The 17865-nt window shown below is 39.7% G+C and overlaps 2 protein-coding genes across 5 annotated transcripts; one reads left to right on the plus strand and one right to left on the minus strand.

Annotated features, from left to right (window-relative positions):
- Nucleotides 1-1441: 1441 nt before the first annotated feature.
- Nucleotides 1442-9310, plus strand: LOC105701783 (WEB family protein At4g27595, chloroplastic). 2 transcript variants are annotated; one of them, XM_012428849.1, is made up of 11 exons: nucleotides 1442-2285; nucleotides 2473-2561; nucleotides 2640-2701; nucleotides 2804-7038; nucleotides 7098-7414; nucleotides 7493-7683; nucleotides 7762-7916; nucleotides 8051-8140; nucleotides 8238-8300; nucleotides 8404-8526; nucleotides 9178-9310. In XM_012428849.1, exons 1-11 carry the CDS (start codon nucleotides 2253-2255, stop codon nucleotides 9253-9255), a joined length of 5436 nt encoding a protein of 1811 aa, XP_012284272.1. In that variant the 5' UTR covers nucleotides 1442-2252; the 3' UTR covers nucleotides 9256-9310. The 2 variants fall into 2 exon arrangements, with proteins under 2 accessions (XP_012284272.1, XP_012284273.1); XM_012428850.1 differs by lacking the exons at nucleotides 8051-8140; nucleotides 8238-8300 and having other exon boundaries at nucleotides 1443-2285.
- A 559-nt stretch (nucleotides 9311-9869) lies between these two features.
- On the minus strand, nucleotides 9870-17863 carry LOC105701785 (cohesin subunit SA-2). Of its 3 annotated transcripts, none has more exons than XM_012428852.2 (20): nucleotides 17718-17863; nucleotides 17585-17624; nucleotides 17227-17445; nucleotides 16984-17150; nucleotides 16703-16881; nucleotides 16461-16634; nucleotides 16137-16341; nucleotides 15715-16044; nucleotides 15033-15638; nucleotides 14564-14906; nucleotides 14226-14459; nucleotides 13768-14150; nucleotides 13390-13694; nucleotides 13104-13315; nucleotides 12751-12917; nucleotides 12491-12542; nucleotides 10504-10539; nucleotides 10252-10425; nucleotides 10069-10165; nucleotides 9870-9982 (listed from the first exon to the last, which is right to left on the minus strand). In XM_012428852.2, the coding sequence occupies exons 3-20, from the start codon at nucleotides 17400-17402 to the stop codon at nucleotides 9965-9967; spliced, it is 3858 nt and encodes a 1285-aa protein (XP_012284275.1). In that variant the 5' UTR covers nucleotides 17403-17445; nucleotides 17585-17624; nucleotides 17718-17863; the 3' UTR covers nucleotides 9870-9964. The 3 variants fall into 3 exon arrangements, with proteins under 3 accessions (XP_012284275.1, XP_012284276.1, XP_012284274.1); XM_012428853.2 differs by having other exon boundaries at nucleotides 10069-10153; nucleotides 17227-17448; XM_012428851.2 differs by having other exon boundaries at nucleotides 17227-17448.
- Nucleotides 17864-17865: the final 2 nt, after the last annotated feature.

A 17865-nucleotide genomic window follows, 5' to 3' on the forward strand; every position in this document is an offset into this window, starting at 1 on the left:
AAACGGAGCGTAATTCGCTGATGCAAACCGACGTTTCCTAGATTCCCGGAATATCGGTCTACTCGCGCCGTTTCACCGGGTTCGAAGTCGTTCGAAGTCGTTCGAAGTCGTTCGCGGAAGCCGATGGGACGGGAGGGAGACACGCGCGAATGTAAATGAAAGGGTCAATTTCTTGTCTCACCGGACGCCGAAACCGAAGCTAATCCTCGTCGAGGTCCCCTTGGTCGATCGGCTTTAAAGTAAGCTCGGCCGACCGCAAATTCCGCCTTCGGTTAATAATGAAGTTGCCTTTCCGTTAGCGTACAATTTCTAGAGGACCTCGGCTCCATCTTCTCGACTGGTAATTGCCGGGCCAATTATCCGTTTTGGCCGGTCACAACGGTCAGCAATTTGCGCGGCCAAAGGAAATGCCCGGCATTCATAACCGCCTCCTCGGCTTTCCTGGAAAACTCTCTCCTTTCGTTGCGAGGTGAATTACGCGCGGAACCGTTCGAGGCTAGAGAAAACATAACTCGGCCCAGCCTGTAATCCTTTCCGATTTTCTCCCGGTGTACGACGCTCCGCGTTAACGTCCCCTCTTGTCCGAGGCGAAGACGAACCCGCGTGACCGAGAGATGCCGGGGACCTTTGCGAAAACCGCGTATTAGGCGGAAGAATCATAAAATAACGAGCAGTCCTAGGGACCGTCCTCGACGCGGTCGAGGACCGTCGTCAGCCCACGCTCGGGCCAATCCGCAGCGACGTTACAACGGCAAGGCAAATTCGCGAAACAATTGGATCGAGTCATGAGAATCATGCAGGCCCGCAATGAGGATGTGCTGATTGGAACGAATGACTCCTATTGTCGGATGAGTGGAAACTACGACGCCCGGTTTCGTGCGTGGTCCCCCACATGTCCTAAACCGTCTCGCTCGCGCTTTTTCAGGACCCGAATCTGACGTCGCCACGGCGGTCTTTTTACCTTTTCGGTTAAACCTAGCAAACGGATGCTGGAACGTTAACCGTTCTTAAAGTAACGCGAAAGCTACGTGCAAACCGGAGCGATAACGAGCGAGTAATTGATCGCGCGGGAAATGTAAACATCCGTTTCTCGTAAGCCGTCTTTTTCCGATGGTTCCGCAATCCGATTAACGACAGGGAATCGCGGAGGCCAAAGTGCAGCCTCCGTTCCATTGTATGCAGCGTCGCGTCTCGGAAGTAACCACTCTCGCCGAATACGCGACTGCTATTTCTGCCAGCCAATTTCTTCCTGTCTCTCCCTCCCTGTGCCGTTCTCCTTTGTCCTGCGGTTCGAGGCTCTGTATTTAATTAAAGAAGATTCGATTAAAAGGGATCACCTCACCGCTTGAAAAATGAGAAGAAGCAGAAATTACTCGTTAACACCTTCCAGGCATCCGTGGAGAGGAGTCTTTCGACGTCATTTCCCGCGGCCCTCTTGCGGTCCTTCGTGGAATTAATTAGAGCATTACCGAGCATTGCTTCACTTATTTAATAGCTAATTAACCGTAACCCGAAGAATTCATTAAGCGATAAATTACCGAGAGAAAGTGCTCCGGTGCGGTTTATCTCGTCTGACCCTCGCTGGATTGCACGAATGCCAGGAGGATTACCAGAAATATTTTCAAACGCGAATACTCCTCCTCGCTTTGGTGATTCACCCTGAAATCGAGAGAACGAGTACCGGGGAAAAATATTCCCGACCTTGTTATGCATTTCTTCCGGCAAATCTGTTACTCATCCATCTCCGGATGTTATATCACGTAAATTTGACTCACATTTCCTTCGTTGATAAACGTAATCGGCGGAACGTTTGACGTGTCGCCTTTATGTTGCGTTAGAAATAGGAATAGGTTTTCTCTCTCGTGGTTCGTAGAGTGGAAGAAGCTGATGATGTGTTTCTTTACATCAAAATCCTTGGAATGATAAGAAATTCAATATAACTTAACGGTGAATTTTTCTTCCAATCGTCGCGAATTTTGGGTCGGTGCTGCCATCTGTATACCAGGAGATTAATCGCCAACTGGTGCACAATCGTAGGAAGGGGCATGGCCCCCTTCCATGCTTCGACACTCCATGCCCAAGCGACCGTGTAAATGGCTGTTTGAATTGAAATAACGTATTTTATTTTTATATTCTGATATGTATGGACTTGACGATTCCAATTGGAGGTAAAAGTGATCGAGCGATCAATCAACTTATGCTTGTTCTTTGACGTTTTTAATTCCACACGAGTAAGTCATTTATTCACCAAGATGGAAAAATGGACACAAGTTGTCCTAGAGTGGGTAAGCACTTTGTTCATATGAAATGAAATTCTGAGAGGTTTGAATACAAGTCTCACATGTATATTGTTAATAATATTTTTTTAATCTTTCGACACACTTTAACTTATAAAAGTCTAAATGCAGGTTAGTCTTTGCATTTATATGGGCTAACAATTTATGCAAAATCAATGTTCATATATTTTTTCAGATAAATTGTATAGGCATTTTGGATGCTCCCATTAAAGATCTTCAAGAACTACAATATAGAACGTTTTATGGGAAAATACTTGATTTATTGTAAGTTGGATATAGCAAAATCGATTAATCTTTGTAAATTGGTAGCATAATTATTCATTTTTGATTCCGTTAAATTAGATCGAAGAAGCAAGAGGAAGAGAAACTAACTGCACAAGAACGTGTCTTAAGGTTTATCGAAGGTTTGTAAAAAAGAATGCATCTATAAATTATTAATGGAATATTTTAATGAGCATCCGCTCATAAAAACTTATTTTTATAATTATATCGTATATGATTTTCAGATGAATATCCAGATTATGTGCACGAGGATGGTAGCGGAGAAAGTATTTTACCAGACATTCATATAGCATCCTTATTAATGCTCCGAGTATCCCAAGAACCTAGTTTTCATAGACCAATGTGTATCAAATTGCAGCACGAAACACAAATTAAAATTAAAACATTTCTTGAAGTATGTCTTCCCTATGGTAAAAATATTACAAGAGAAACATTAAACTCCGCGATAGCAGAACTTGAAGATGCTCCTCCAAAAACTCCTACGATGACACCAAAGGTGCGACCTTTAAGAGACTTCTTCAATTCACCAGCAGCACAATCTGCTAAGAGTCAAAGATTTATGAACGAACGGAATCAAGAACTGAGACGGCTCAAAGCTGAATTAGAACTAGAGCGATTTGAAAAAATTGATTTGCAGGAGGACTTAAAAGTCCAACAAGACAAAATAAACAAGTTACAGAAGAGACTTCAGGAAAAGTCTAATGAAATGAAGGCACTGCGCCAAGAATGGACAAGACCGTCAACTCCACTCTGTTGTAAGAAATGTAATAAATCTGTAGAGAAGGAAGATATGTATCAGAAGCAGATTCATACAATGGAGCAATATGCTACTCAACTGCAATTAGAAATTGACAAGTACGAAGAGGAGAAGGAGGCTCTATCGAAACAATTTGTTGCTACCAAGAGACAATACTCCTCGTTTAAAGATAAATTTCAAGAAAGTGAGAAACATGTGGCAACATTATCGATTCAAGCTGCACTTAAGGACAGAGAATTATTTGATCTCAGAAAAATCAATGAAGAATTAAGAACTTACATCAATGAAATGAACAAAGCTTCTTTTGAAGAACGGAGCTTCGAAGTGGAAAATACTTCCATGTCGGAGTTACCGCTGTTATCTTTGGACACCAGTGAAGCATTAAGTTCTGTAATTGATATCCAACTCCAAGAAACTCGAGAGGAATCGAACCATTTAAAAACACAGTTGGAATCATTAAATGTTAGATTAAAGCTGACCGAAGAAGAGTGTGAAACTGTTAAGCAAATGAATGTTATGCTTCAAGAAAAGGTATCATCATTGAGCTCCGTCCAGCAAGAACTGAAGGATACGCAGAAAAAGTTATCTTCTGTATGTGAAAAAGTATGTGATTTAGAACACAAGAATAAATCTTTGCAGGATGAATCTGATAAACTGACAGAAGCACTGACTTTGAAGGAAGAATCCCTGATGCAAGCTAAACAAAAGGTGGAAGTTCTTAATATTACTTTAGAAAGTGTAACAACAAAATTCAATGATACAGAAACATCGTTACGTATTCAGGAAAATACATCGTTAGCATTAAAGGCTGAGCTTTCACATGCTAAAGCACTTGAGTTGAAGAAAATGGAAGAAATTCAAAACCTTGAAAAAGAAAGATCTTTTTCAGAAACAGTTATGGAAAATTGTAAAAAAATTCTTGGAAGCTTCTTAATACGAGGATGCGAGTTGATAGGAGATAATATGATTCAATTGGAAAACCTGTCAATTCTTGACCTGACCAGATGTTGTGAAAAATTAGTAGATAATTTCGGATCCCTTTACGGTTCCAGTGTATCCGAGATAGAGACTTTAAACGCTAAAATTGAAGAAATGACATTTACGATATCAAAACAACGAGCAGATATAGCTGCATTAGAGATTAAAGAGAATGAAAATGTACAACAAAAGGCAAAAATTTCTGAGGAACTGAGAGAAGCTAATCTCAAAATCAAAGACATGGAAAATAGGCTAAAAGAATATTTAGAAAGAGTGTCTTATTTGCAAGAAGTTGCAAAGGAAAAGGACCTAATAGAAGAGCATTTACAAAAAATGCAGGCAGAGTTACAAGATAGAGATTCGCGAATAGAATGTTTAATGAATCAGGTAAAAGAACTGGAAACCAGTACAGCGATTTTGGTGAATAACTTGGAAACATCGAAACAAGCCTTTGCAGAATTAAACTTGCAGCAAGAACAGAATGAGGAGACTATTAAAAGGTTATCCGAAGAATATCAGCAACTCGACAGGGAATTAAAAAATGCAGAGTCCGATAAAGCTCAATTAATCAGTCAAATAAATTGCAAGGAAAAAGATTTAGAAATTCTGGTAACCACTACAAAATATTTGGAAGAAAAAATTTCCACCGATCAACAAATAAGAAACGATTTGGAAAATAAGGTATCTGTGTTAAAAGAAGATTTGAATCGAAGCATTAAAAATCTCCAGGAATTACAAGATGCGAAAAAAGTAATGGAAATGGAACAGGTTACAGAAATTTCTGAAATGAAAAGCAAAATAACAAATTTGCAATCTCAACTGTCGAATGTTACTTTAAATCTGGAGAGTACAGGAAAGGAATACAGTTTGTTACATGAAAAAGAAAAATCCATATCAAAAGAATATGAAGAAAAATGCAAATATATCGACGCATTAATTTTGGAGACAAATCTGCTTAAATCAGAGAATGAAAATCTCCATATTACGCAGACACAAAAAGAGAACGAAGCAAAAAATTTGATTGAGTCCCTGCAGATTCAATTGAATAATTCTCAAGATGCTTTGAACCGATTAAATGAAGAGTTGATATCAAAGGAAAATTCCTTGCAAGAACTGCAGTCCAAAATCGATCTAACAATTGAAGAGAAGCTCGACTCTGAAAAAAAAATGAAGGAAATTATTGCAAACCTGCAGGAAGTTAGGAAAAGTCAGGATGCCGTTTTGGAAACGCAAGCAATGGCCTTGAAGGAAAAGACTTTGCACGTAGAAGATCTTGAAAAGCAATTTGAGGATTCTAAAAGCCTACTGTCTCTTCAAGCCGAGAAAGAGAAACTAGCGCGCTACGACATAGAAGCAAAGTACAGAACTTTGGAAATCGATTACCATTCCCAAATAAAAAAAGGTACAGAAGCTGCAGAATCTTTACGGGTTCTTACAGAAAAGTTGAATGAAACTTCCGTGAAGTGTGCGAACGCCGAATTAGACGCGTCCAAAATTGTTTGTATGTGCGAGAATTTAATATATACTGCCGCGAAAGACTTGAATGGTACGATTGCAGAATTGTGTCCTACTTTAGATCTAGATGGAAATTCTGAAGATAGTGAGACTTTCGACAAAGATGCCTTTAATTGTGCCATAAACAAAAACCTTTCCGAAATATTGTGCTTTATTAACGTGCAGATCAGAGCAGCAAGGGAAGCCGCGTTACAGTTGTCGTCGTCTAAGGCAAATCTGGAGAAAGCCCTTCGAAAAGAAAAAGTCACAAGTGAGAAGGTTTCAACAGTGGAGAATCTTAATGCCGAATTAAGGAGCAAGATCAAAGAACTTGCTCTAGCGCAAGGTAAAGCCAAAGAGTATCGATTCAACTTGCTGAAGAAGCTGGAAACCTTGACAGAATTACTATCAGAAGCTCTGACCTTGAGAGAAACACTGCATTCAGAATTAACTAATCTACGTCTCGACTGGACACGAGCATTGAATAAATGCAAAGATATTTTAATCGAAGACAATTCCATGTGCGACGAACTCAAGCAGCTGCAAGTCAAGAAAAAGGAATTAGAAAATATCTTTGATAATGTAGACAACCGGCGTCTGCAAGAATTGCCATCGATAATGAAAGTATCATGGCAAACGATTTTCTGGATGAAACAAAAATTAAACGAAGAACCCGATACATTGGAAGAAAAGAAAAGACAGAAAGATATCGATCAGGTAACTTTTGCTAACGAAGAAGCAATTGTCAAAGCAGACATTGAAAACAGTAAAACTCTACAAAAGGAAATTTCTGAGGCTTGGAAAGGAGTAGATTCTTTCTCGAAATTAGCTGATTCTTACGAGACGAGTTATCGAGCTGGTGAAATTAAGCTCGAACCAAAGATCGAAGAAAAGCTGCAACTGCAGATCGATCGACTGATGAAGGAGAAGAAAGAGCTGAAGGACAAACTCGACTTGACGCGAATAAGGAATGCTAAACTAGAAAAAAATCTGGACGATCTTCGCGGTGAAATCAAGAAGCATAAGGAAGATGTTTTCTCATCGACTGCGAACGAAGTAGAAAATCTGAAGCAGCAGATAGAGAGGTTCCTGAAGGAGAATGAAAGTTTGAAAGAAGAAAAGCAGGAATTTTTAGTCAAGGAATCGAAGTACAAGGCGAATTTGGATGCTCGAATTAAGGAAGTACATAACGAGTATGAAATCAAGCTAAAAGGGATTAAAGAAAAAATGGTAAGTAATCGATAGCGTTTTGTTCACTGTTTAGACTGACATTCACTGTTCATTTTTAGAAAATTGCGTACAACGATCAAGTAGCAAAACTAAACAAAGAGCACGAAAAGGCTGCTCAGAAATTGCAGGGTGTACATACCACGATGGAGCAGCAGTGTCGCAAGCACACGGAAGAAATTGCGAAGTACAAAACTCATCTCAACAGTCTTAATACCGAATTGTGGGATGTCGGAGACAAGCTCCTCTTTGAGAAACAAAAAAAAGAAGAAGCCTTGCAAGAGCTACGATTGCTGAAAGATGAATTGTACAGATTGAATGAAAGAAGCGAGACTAACCGACAGTCGATTCGTTCCATGCTACCGAGTAAGACTTCCAGGTAATGATCTCTATAATTGAAGAATACGTAGCTCGCCTTTTTTGATCAGGCATTGACATTAAAAAATGTCTGCCTTAGCTTGGATAGAAGAGACTTCTCTTTGGACCGCTTGGAACGTGGATCAAGACAAGCCACTTGTTCTAGAGTCGAAGTGATCGAAGAAGAGGCTACTTATGCCAGGCGTCACAGCGTCCGAAGTATTCAGACTCTGGGAAACGCGTTCAAAGCAGAAGACGAGGAAGGCGAGGTTTTCGATAGCATCTATTTAGGTAGAATATTCAGAATATTTAAGAGATTTTTTTTCCAATGCAGTCGAAATTAACTATCGTCCTTGAATAATCGTTCAGCCGATCTGAAGGAAGGTAGATGTTTGCCCGTTAACGACGTGGACAGAATGTCTGTCCTACAAAAGAGGAACTCGCTCTGCAAGCCACATCTGAAATCCTCCTATCCTGCAGAGACCCAATTTCATCCTTTAGGACTCACAGAGGATGAAATTAAGGTAGAAACTCAATTATGATAATATTGCCCCGGTAGAGGTAAAAGGTGGTGGACTCTGTCGGTGGTATTTTAACGAACCTTAGTTCATGTATCGGTGGTAGTCCGTACATCGGAGCATGTTCAAATTAATTACAGGGCAGTGCTGTGTCCGAGGATGTGTTCAACGATAGTCTCAGTCAAAGCCTCTTGCCAGGTCAAAAGCCGAAAAAGAAGGACCGGACTCAGGTGAGATTGGCCTAGAAGAAAAAAAAAAAAGAGTAGTTCTTTTATTCGTTTCGTCTCCTAACCCGTTGGTGTGTTTTTTTGTGGTGTGTGTATTCAGACGTCTTACAAGAAACCTGGACCTCCTACACCGAGTAAGAACGGTGGAAGATTATCGCTCCAGGTACATATGCCTAAAGATGCTTACGTATTTTTTAAACCTCCATCTTGCATCCCGCCGTTCCTATGTAATTTTATCTAATTGTACAAAATTTTGTAAATTACAGGGCAATGAACTACGGAGTCCCAATTCAAGGATCTTAAGGGAGAGAAATGCGGAAAGAACTACGGCGACTCCACGGCGATTAAAGGAATTATTCAGCACTTCGCTTTCAAGGCGACATGACGAGGTGAGGCCAAGGAAACGCATGCATCGCCGGTTCCACTACAGGACCCTCCTGCTATCGCTTCTCTCCCTTTTTGCCCTCCTTGGACATCCTAGTGGATTCCGAATTTATGTGATTACCAGTGAACCTTAATTAGAATTGGTCTTCCTCTTGTGGAAGAGCTGGAAGAGAAAAAGGAAGGGAAAGAACTCTCGAAAGTCTACTAGAATGACGATTATGGTCTTGACGCGAAACTCCTTCGTATTACGAATACGTATTAATTTTGTACGACCCTGTATTTACACACCTTTTCGGCAATCGATATATTCTTCAACAAAAACATCTCTAAATAATTAAAAATGAACGTTTTAGGGACGTTCTTCCATGAAAAGGCATGACTCGTTAGTTTGAAGATAAAATTTAATGCTTAGACTTCGAATTTTTCACAAAAGTAATGTCTGAACGCTTATCGGTAATTTACTATGGAATATAATTTCTCTTTAAGGAAAATTATATTTCCATGAAACGTTAGTGGATACGTTTACGTTACATTACGCTAGAAAATACATATTACACTGGGACTCGATACTTATACTATCTTGACAATGCAAACGATCACATTTTCGCGATAAACTCACATCCCAATGCATAGTCTTAACGAAAAGATTTCGACAGAATGTTGCAGGTACACCAAGAAGTCGAGGATTCGTCAAGCTTTTCCGAAAGCAGAGAAGTTCGACCGATAAAAGTTAGGTTTACTTTTGGAGAACGTAGAGTTTTTACGAGGAACAACGTGTACATACCGAGATATACGTTTCTAGAGGCTTCAATTTTCACATTTTAATGTAAAACCGAGTGAACTCCCGTATCGGCGGTTTATGGAATAAATAATAAAGATTTTACTCATCCTGACTTTAATGCGCAACAGCCCATTTCGTGGAAATACTCGTCTTCGTTCCGGCATCTCAGAATTAACTCCTCAAAATGATACTACATCCTTCGGGAAAAGTTAGGTAAAAGAACGTTATCGGTGCAGTTTTAAATGGTAAAACTTACGACATACCCCGTGTCTCTACGTTAATAAACGTGCTACCGAAATGATTACCACTTGTCGATGACGCGATATGTTCTTTTCTTTTTTTCTTTTATTTTACTTAGAAAAAGCATATAGGATATACTTTGGTAGTAACAAAAGACAATAACTCTAAGCTTTTCCGTACAAAAGCTTTGTAGCATACGCTTTTAAAATACAACCGGGATTTTCTCTCCCCGGGATATATAACTAATGATATATAAACAAAAACGATACCTTAGAAAAGTCAGTCTGGACAAGAGCTCGTCCTACAGCGAAGTACAAACGAAAGATTGCGAACCTTGTTCCTCGTTTTGAATTCGTTAAAGTCGGAGAACCTTTCAATTGTTCAGTCAACGCGATGTCATTCGTCAATTTTGAGTCTTCTTCCTACTCCGAGTCGGATTCCTACGAAACAATTGTTTCCAATTATATTAAGTCGGGCGGGTATTTTATGACCGAAGGGAAAAATTCACTCAAGAAAATCTGCTCACCATGTATTGCCCTTCCACGTATCGTCCTGAATTTCTTGCCGTTCGTCGCAATTCTCTTGGCTCGGCATTATCGTGCGTTCTCCTCCTGGAAGCAAGACTGTTATAAATAGATAAACGGCCCACACGCACCGTACAATGCGTTAACTGCAATCAGATTAAACGGTAAGTCTCGTCGAGACTTACATTCTTGACTGGATTTGCAAAGTCTTCAGTTTACTTTCTATATCTTGAGTAGGACTCGCGGAAGCATCTTCGATGAAGTTATCTTCCCTCGATACGTTTATTAACTCGCTGCTTTCATAGGAATTGTTGACAGCCCTATTACCCTTCGGTATTGAGAACGTGGTGATCGTTAATCTGGAACAAACGTTAAAGAAATTAATAAATAAGTAGACGAGAAGTTAATTAATTAAGTATATTAAATGGACCACTCACGGTTTCTTCCTAGGGCCGCGTTTCTTCTTGAGCTTCCTGAAACGAAAATATACTTTTGGTGGCAATGCAATAACATTCTTTTTCCTTCAATCTAATTAGTTAACTGTCGACAGTTAACGCAACCAATCCTCTCTGGGAGAGGCCAATTAATTGTATAATTTCAATTGGTGCTACAAGAAAAAAAAAGAAATAGTAACTATAGAGAACGGCGTGTCGCGTTGAACGATGGTTCCTTAAAATATGTATCTAAATTAATACACCTGGAAACGCAAGGAACGTAAATTTGGACCTCGTCAAATCTTAAACCGTAACCACCGCATTAGATTCTTACAAAATTAATATTAATGAAAAAGAAGAGGATTTACCTCGCCAAGGGAGGAGTCACGAGGAGGAGGTAAATATCTCGAGTCTCGAGGCAGGACTATGAATGGATTTATCCGATTAAAATCATTAGTGGGAGGTAACAATTTTCTGGATTAAAAATACATTTGCCCCTGCTTCGAGAAATAAAATTACAAGTAAGATGTTCCGTTTCGTAGCGAAAGAAAAATTTTGTAAAACCAACCGACAACGGGATTAAGGGACTTCGGGACAAGAGGGTGTGTTTCAAGTAATATCACATTATCTTCTCATCTATCACCAATCTTGTATTGTCGATTTATAAACAGAATACAAAGTGTTTAAACTTATGTGCCTTGAATATTACTTAAGTTTTGACGAAACGCACACACATCGTTCTCTATGTACTATGTCCCTTGATTATATTCTCCCAAAAAATATGTCTAAGTTAACAACTCATATCTCTCTCTCTCTCTCTCTCTCGCTCTCTCGCTCTCGCCTTAACGTTTAACGTACAATTAGATCATTATTATCTCTTATCTCAAAGTAGGCACTCTAAATAGATGCCCAGAGACGTTCTCCGCAGAATCTACAAATTTACAACTCTTAATATAATTACAAGCATAAATAACTCAATAGTCTTTCGGTGAGATTAGGTGGAACTTAACACTTGGTAGAGACTTTAAGAAAAAAGATACAGGTTAATACAGAAATTCGTAGATTAAGGGAAGCGTCCGAGGGTGTATCTCTTGTCAAGGCAGACACACCGGATGTCTGGGGACCCCCTTCTCGAAATCCACGGATCCATCGCCAGACTTTCTTTAGAAGCGGTATTAAATAATATCTCCCGGCGAACGATTTTTCCAACGATCGTCCGAGCGAGCACAAGAAATCGGTGGATTTCGAGAAGCGTGTTAGAAAATACTTTTAACATTTTCGAACGGTTTCTCTGAACGGTCTTCTCGCTTTCACGCATTCGCAGTTACAAAGCCCAGCGCCCATCTCTCAATGATTAATCGGGTATAACTTAGACGATCTAATGGCAATCCGCGACATCGATCTCTTCTACGCATGCAGCAAATTAGTGTTACTAAAGGTCTGTGACGGCAGAAGAATTGGGTTAAAACAGCTAATGAAAAAGTCGGTCCGATTGTTCCCTTAGCCGGCCGACCTGAGGAAGCAAAGCAGAAACGACGAGCAAAGCGTCACCGAAACGAGGACAAAAGAAGGAAAAGTTAATGAAGAAATTGCCGACCACGGTTTTCGACCTCGGCATTAATTCGTTATCGTGTCTTCTATCTTTGCTTGATAGTAAAGATCCTTCCTCGAGTTAAGAACGTGTTAGTCCACGCGGTCAACGGCAGGGGCACTCGAGTAAACGTTAATTACGATAAACTACTACGTGGCCTCGAGAGAGTCATCTCCGAGGGTTTCGGCCTAATCTGCAAGGATTTTCACACTGACGTTCCGAGCCCTTGCCGAAGTTTCGGCAAAGACCCCCGGAGACTCCGCCGAAGTCTGCCGTATCGAGCGATTGATCCTCCATCGCGAATACGGAGACTCGACTTACCGGGAGAGAAAGAAACAAGCCGAGAGGGAAAGTGTATTCAGTTCAGTCTATATGAATCTTCGGTAACACCTAACTTACCCCATGTATTCATGATCTGAACCCTCTTCTCCGTCGTCCGCCTCTTCCTCTTCTGAAAAATTAATCATCTCGATTACAAAAGGAGCAGGTGGTTGGGCAAAGGATAACAAAAAATACAAACGCCTTCCAGAGGTAGAAACAAAAAAAAGAAGCGTTCTTCGATGCATTTAAAGTGTCCATTTTTTTTTTTACATTATGCCCAACAAATTTTGCGAAATCACATTTATTGGACGTTCCATTTATAAGGGAGGAACACTAACCGGTCAATTGGTCCTTCTTTCGTCTTGTATAGGCGCGTTTACTGGTTACAGGAACTTGGTCGGTCTCTCCGTGCAACAAGCTGTTTCTATACAAGAGGAGAGGTTGCCAGTCCTCACCTCGTGACGACGGCATGCCAGCCTGTAGCCGCCTGTCCAAAAAATTCAACCTGCAAAAAAAATCGAACATTGTTAAAAGTATCCCAATCTCCGTCCAGATTGTTAGAAACGTCGTTTGAAATCTGGAAATGTTTTTATTATTTAAGCCGCTAGGGCTTTAGTCAGCATTGGGTTTAAAATTTCCAAATTTCATCCGAGAGTCCCTTGACCGGGTAGGAAATTATTCTCATACTCACACCACGCGTTTGTCTTGTTTCAAGAGTTTGTTCGTGAATTCGGATAGAATCTCTAGAAAGGGAAGATTCGGAGGTGGTCCTGCAGGATCGAGTTCGACACCGTCCGGCGGCGTTATGGCGAACAATACTCCCGCTCTGTGCAGCGCAGCAATCGCTTCGCGATTTTTAACAGCGTCCAATCCGAAAGACAATGCAAATCGCTTTGCCAGCTCCTAAAGAAATAATAGCACGATCGTTATGTATTACCAAGAAATATTTATCGGTACCGAAGAATAATTTTATTCACCTTAATTGCCGTGAATTCTTCGCTGTTTCTATTGACTCGACCCTTCTCCGCTACGATCTCGTTGTAAAGTATGTTCAAGCTGTGCTGCATCGTCAGCGCACAATTCGTTTTATTGATATCCCTGGCTTTGCCTAAGGTAGTCTTGATAATATCCCCATAGTCGTTGTAATACTTTACGTAATGTTTAAACACGTCAGCGGCAGCCTTAGTCGGGATCATATTGTAAACGATCAATTTACAATAACCGGCTAAGAAGTTCCTCTTTTTGTGCAGATCCTCGATTTTTGAGTGCTCGTCTCGATCATCTGGAACGGTATTAAAGTATTGAAATTACCTCGGGTCTCTAAATTCTGGGTATGTCGGATCCCGTGTACTCACCATCTTTATCTTCAACGAAGACGTAATCTTGTATGAATCGGTTCAGCATATTCTGCATAGCCTGATCCGGTTCGTAGACTAATTGATGCAATAAAGGGTTGGGCTGCGAAGTCAGCTGATTACAAAATACTACCAGTAAGTCGCAGATAGTATTATATGCTTCTTCTCGCAACATCGGTGCCGTGTGATGATCCGACATGCCGTCATCGCCAACGAAATTTCTCATGGAGCCCATAAAAGTATGCAGACGTTCCTTTAGTTGTCGACACTCGTCTTCGCCCCTGCTTCCAGTATCTACCGATTCCATCAAATGATTTTGGCCCCAGAGAATTGCAAAAAAGCAGGCACTTATGCAATGCTTAACAGCTTCGTGTGGAAATCGTCTAGAAAGCGGAATTAACTTTCGGTCTCTGTGACAAAATAATTTTAATAGAAATTCAGACTGTTATTAATCCTACCGAGATGGATCTTTGGCATCCTCGATGTCTTTGTACAGGGAGTCCCAGATATTCCATGGATTCATGTTGTGACAGCTATAGAATATAGCAACTTTCTTTAATGATTGTCTGACGTTAAACGTTTCATCTTCATCGGGCTCTTCTTCACCTTCGATAAGGGTCCTGTACTCATTGATAGCTTCTTTATATTTGTTAACAATACTGTCGATGAGGGTAGAACGTGCCACGTCACATCTACGTTTCAATTTCAATTAAAAGGAATTGATTAAACCATAATTTATCGAATAAAAATTTGGCCGGATACCCCACGTATTTAAATTCTAATTAAAAAAATGTACCTGGTGAAGATGGCATTTCCTTCAACACACATGTGCTCTAACGTTTTTGCGGCTGTATCAAGAACTTCTGTATCCTGCATTTTTTCTACTATTGTTTGAATTTTGCTTAGCAACGAATCCAAATTTTGTTCCTGTCTAGACTTCGTATAAATGTCCAGATCAAAGTACTGTGGTATTGCGAGTAAGTTGGATAACTTTTCTGGATCGGCCCTATACTTATCCAAAAGTAAAGGGAGTGTTTGAATAAAATGCTCTGTAAGTTTTTGTTTGTCATCCAGAACTTGCTTTTGCTCTTTCACTGATAATATTTTACGAGTTGGTCCTCTTCCTACAGGAGCTTCTCCTATTTGGAAAAAAGTAATATTAGCTACATAACAAGAAAATCCACTACTTTTATACACGCGATCACATAAATATTATCTGACTAATAAAACATTGAAAAAAAATTATTTTGAATTAAAAGTCTAACCTGTAGCTGCCTGTTTTATACAGCAGACCATTAATTCAATAAGCGATGTTTCTTTCTGATTATCCAAGGCTTCTTCTTCCGGTCCTGCTTCTTCGAGTAAAAGATCGGTCATACATTCCCAATCCTTCATCATTTGATTGGTCTCGATCAATGAATCGACTAGGTAGGCACCGTGTTCATGGAGTTCGCTCTCAATGAAGAAAAGTACCAAATCTCGTATCAAAGGCGTATTTGGTAATCTTTTCTTTCCTCGTTTTGTTTTTACACCAGCCACAGCCTCTTCATCGGGCCTGAAGAGACGTTCGTTAAGAAATTCTCCAGCCGCTTGTGCTACAGCTCGATGTGATGAATACACAAGCTCGTAGACGTGCTCGCAATCCTTGTCAGTAAGAATCTCTCGATGATGTTTCAAAATAGATATAACAAGTTTAACAGCCTGCACCGCTACATCATATTCCTTATCAAGGGTCATAATAACAATTCTGTCCTTAAATTTACTGGTAAAGAGTTCTAGCTTGGTCTTTAATTCTTCAGAGGCATATAAAGGCTGCAGTGCTTGAAGACACTTTAATCGTACTTCACCGACTTTATCGTGAAGAGTCCAGCCTACAATAAAAAAGGAATGGGTCATAAAGTTGAAGAGAAGTTTTTTCAAAAAATAAAATAATTGTCCGTCTGTTACCTATATATTTTAAATAAGAATCATCCAGAAAATTCTGGTGGAATTTTTTCATCCACACACCGATTTCTGCCATACAGATTGCACGTATTTCTGGCAAAGTGTCTCGGTACCGATGAACAAAGACAGATTTAAACATGTATGTTAGCATATTTTTAATCTCATCCATATTTTCCTCGAGTTCCTTTCGCTTTGACATTAAGGACTCCAGCCTATCAGCTGCCCTTTTCTCTCTTGCTTTTTGTCTTTCCGCTTCATACTGGCGTTGAGTATTATCCAAATTTATGGACACCGTAAGTGCAACGTCTACCAAAGCTGTCATTAGCTTCATCGCTGCATACATTGATTATGTAACAGTATTTTTTGTTAAAGAAAACCTATATGTAATATCAATGCAACAGTTGCTATAAGAATTCAAGGCTCACCGGCTAATGTTGCAGTGTGTCGAAATGCTCTGACTTGAGAATCTGACAGTCCAGTTAGTAAGGAAATCACATTGTCCATTAAAAACTGATCATATATAATTGAATACTGACACTGGCGTACCAAAATTTGAACAAATTCACAAAAATTAGCGCGAAACTTTTTCCATTGTTGCCCCGTCATTATCAACGGATATTCGCCACTTTCCTATAATATGCAACAAATAACGTTGATACAATTTCTAATCTGTTGTCTGAATTAATAACTTGCTGAAATAACGTAGTACAAGCTATCGGACAGGAAAGGTTTATAGCTAACAAAAGTACCTCATCAAATTCTTCTGTCATTTTACGAATGATGGTAACATGCTCCATGGTTGTTTGCATTTCTGCTGTGATACGTCCTTTACAACCACTTGCATTAATAAAAAACTGCATTAACATCAACAGAGCATTATCTCTGTTGCTTTTGTACTTTTCTATCCAATCATCCACTATTGTCTGAAATATAAAAGGGCAATAATCAGAAAGATCTAATGTATAGCTAATGAGATTATTAAAATACATACTGTAAGAGTGGAGCGATTGTTTCTGATGATATAATAAAGGCTCGCCTCATCTTCCAAGCTGTGAGGATGTAGAGCACGTTTACCACGACCTCGCCCACCAGTTCCACGTCCTCTTGCAGTGGTCAAAGGGACAAAGTCTGTATCTACTTCCTTGTACTTTGGTTGTTGTACGGTACCTCCTAATGATAAAAAAAAATTTATTAATACTCATTTCTCAGTTCTTTCCTTCTTTTAAATTTTCAGTTGTTATACCTCCGTTACATGTATACTAAAACTCTTACCTCGTAACCTTGCTCTTGTATTCCTCGTTATTCTCATATTAACAGGAGTAGCAGGGGTCATTGGCTGTTCAAAAAGAATTGGACTTTCAAAAGTATTAGACTGCTCTTGATACTGTTGTTGCGAAGTTCCTGGAGAACTATAACTTTCTGAGGAATAATGCTCTGGCCTGTAAACAAATAAGGAAAAATCATGAAATATAAATTCTTCTTCCGTATTAACATGGAATTTACTGAAACTCTTACGTTGGATTCTGCACAGGTGTCGGTGGAGCTTGGTTATATGAAGTATAACCAGGGTATGTATCTTGTAAGTCTCCGCCTGAATTATCATTCATCGGAGTCATTGGTGTCATCGGTGCCTCAAATTCTGGAGGGACGGGATCGTCCATCCGAATACGTTTGCCGCCTCTCCGATGCATCGTTTGTTATCCTACTAATCTGTAGAGGTCCAAGATGCTCCCTCTACTTTAACCGACAAAAAATTAATGTTGCAGAAAGAGAGACTAATAATAGGGAAATTTATGAATGAATCAAATACACTCGTAGAAATTTTTGCGCGAAACAGTGTTAAATTATCACAAATTACGTTCTGAATACTTACACTAAATGCTCTCAAGTTCACCGCTATCCACAGGACATTCCTAGCAAATGGTAAAATAGAAAATGTTTAAAGTTAGTTTCCCGTCAGTTATTTAAATCCGTTAAGATTCTGACAACATTCGTGTATTCTTTACCTGTTAAAAGTTTATAAAAGATATCGGAACACTGAGCTCAAATAAACAACCGTATCGGTCGGCCATCTTGAATATTCCGAACAACGAGATCGATCCACTGCGCATGGCGGTTGAACAGCTTCTAGCGGGAAAATCAATTTCGAATTTT

The sequence above is a fragment of the Orussus abietinus genome, unplaced genomic scaffold (genome assembly GCF_000612105.2).
Source record: "Orussus abietinus isolate OABI.00-Male unplaced genomic scaffold, Oabi_2.0 scaffold30, whole genome shotgun sequence".
NCBI lineage: Eukaryota > Metazoa > Arthropoda > Insecta > Hymenoptera > Orussidae > Orussus > Orussus abietinus.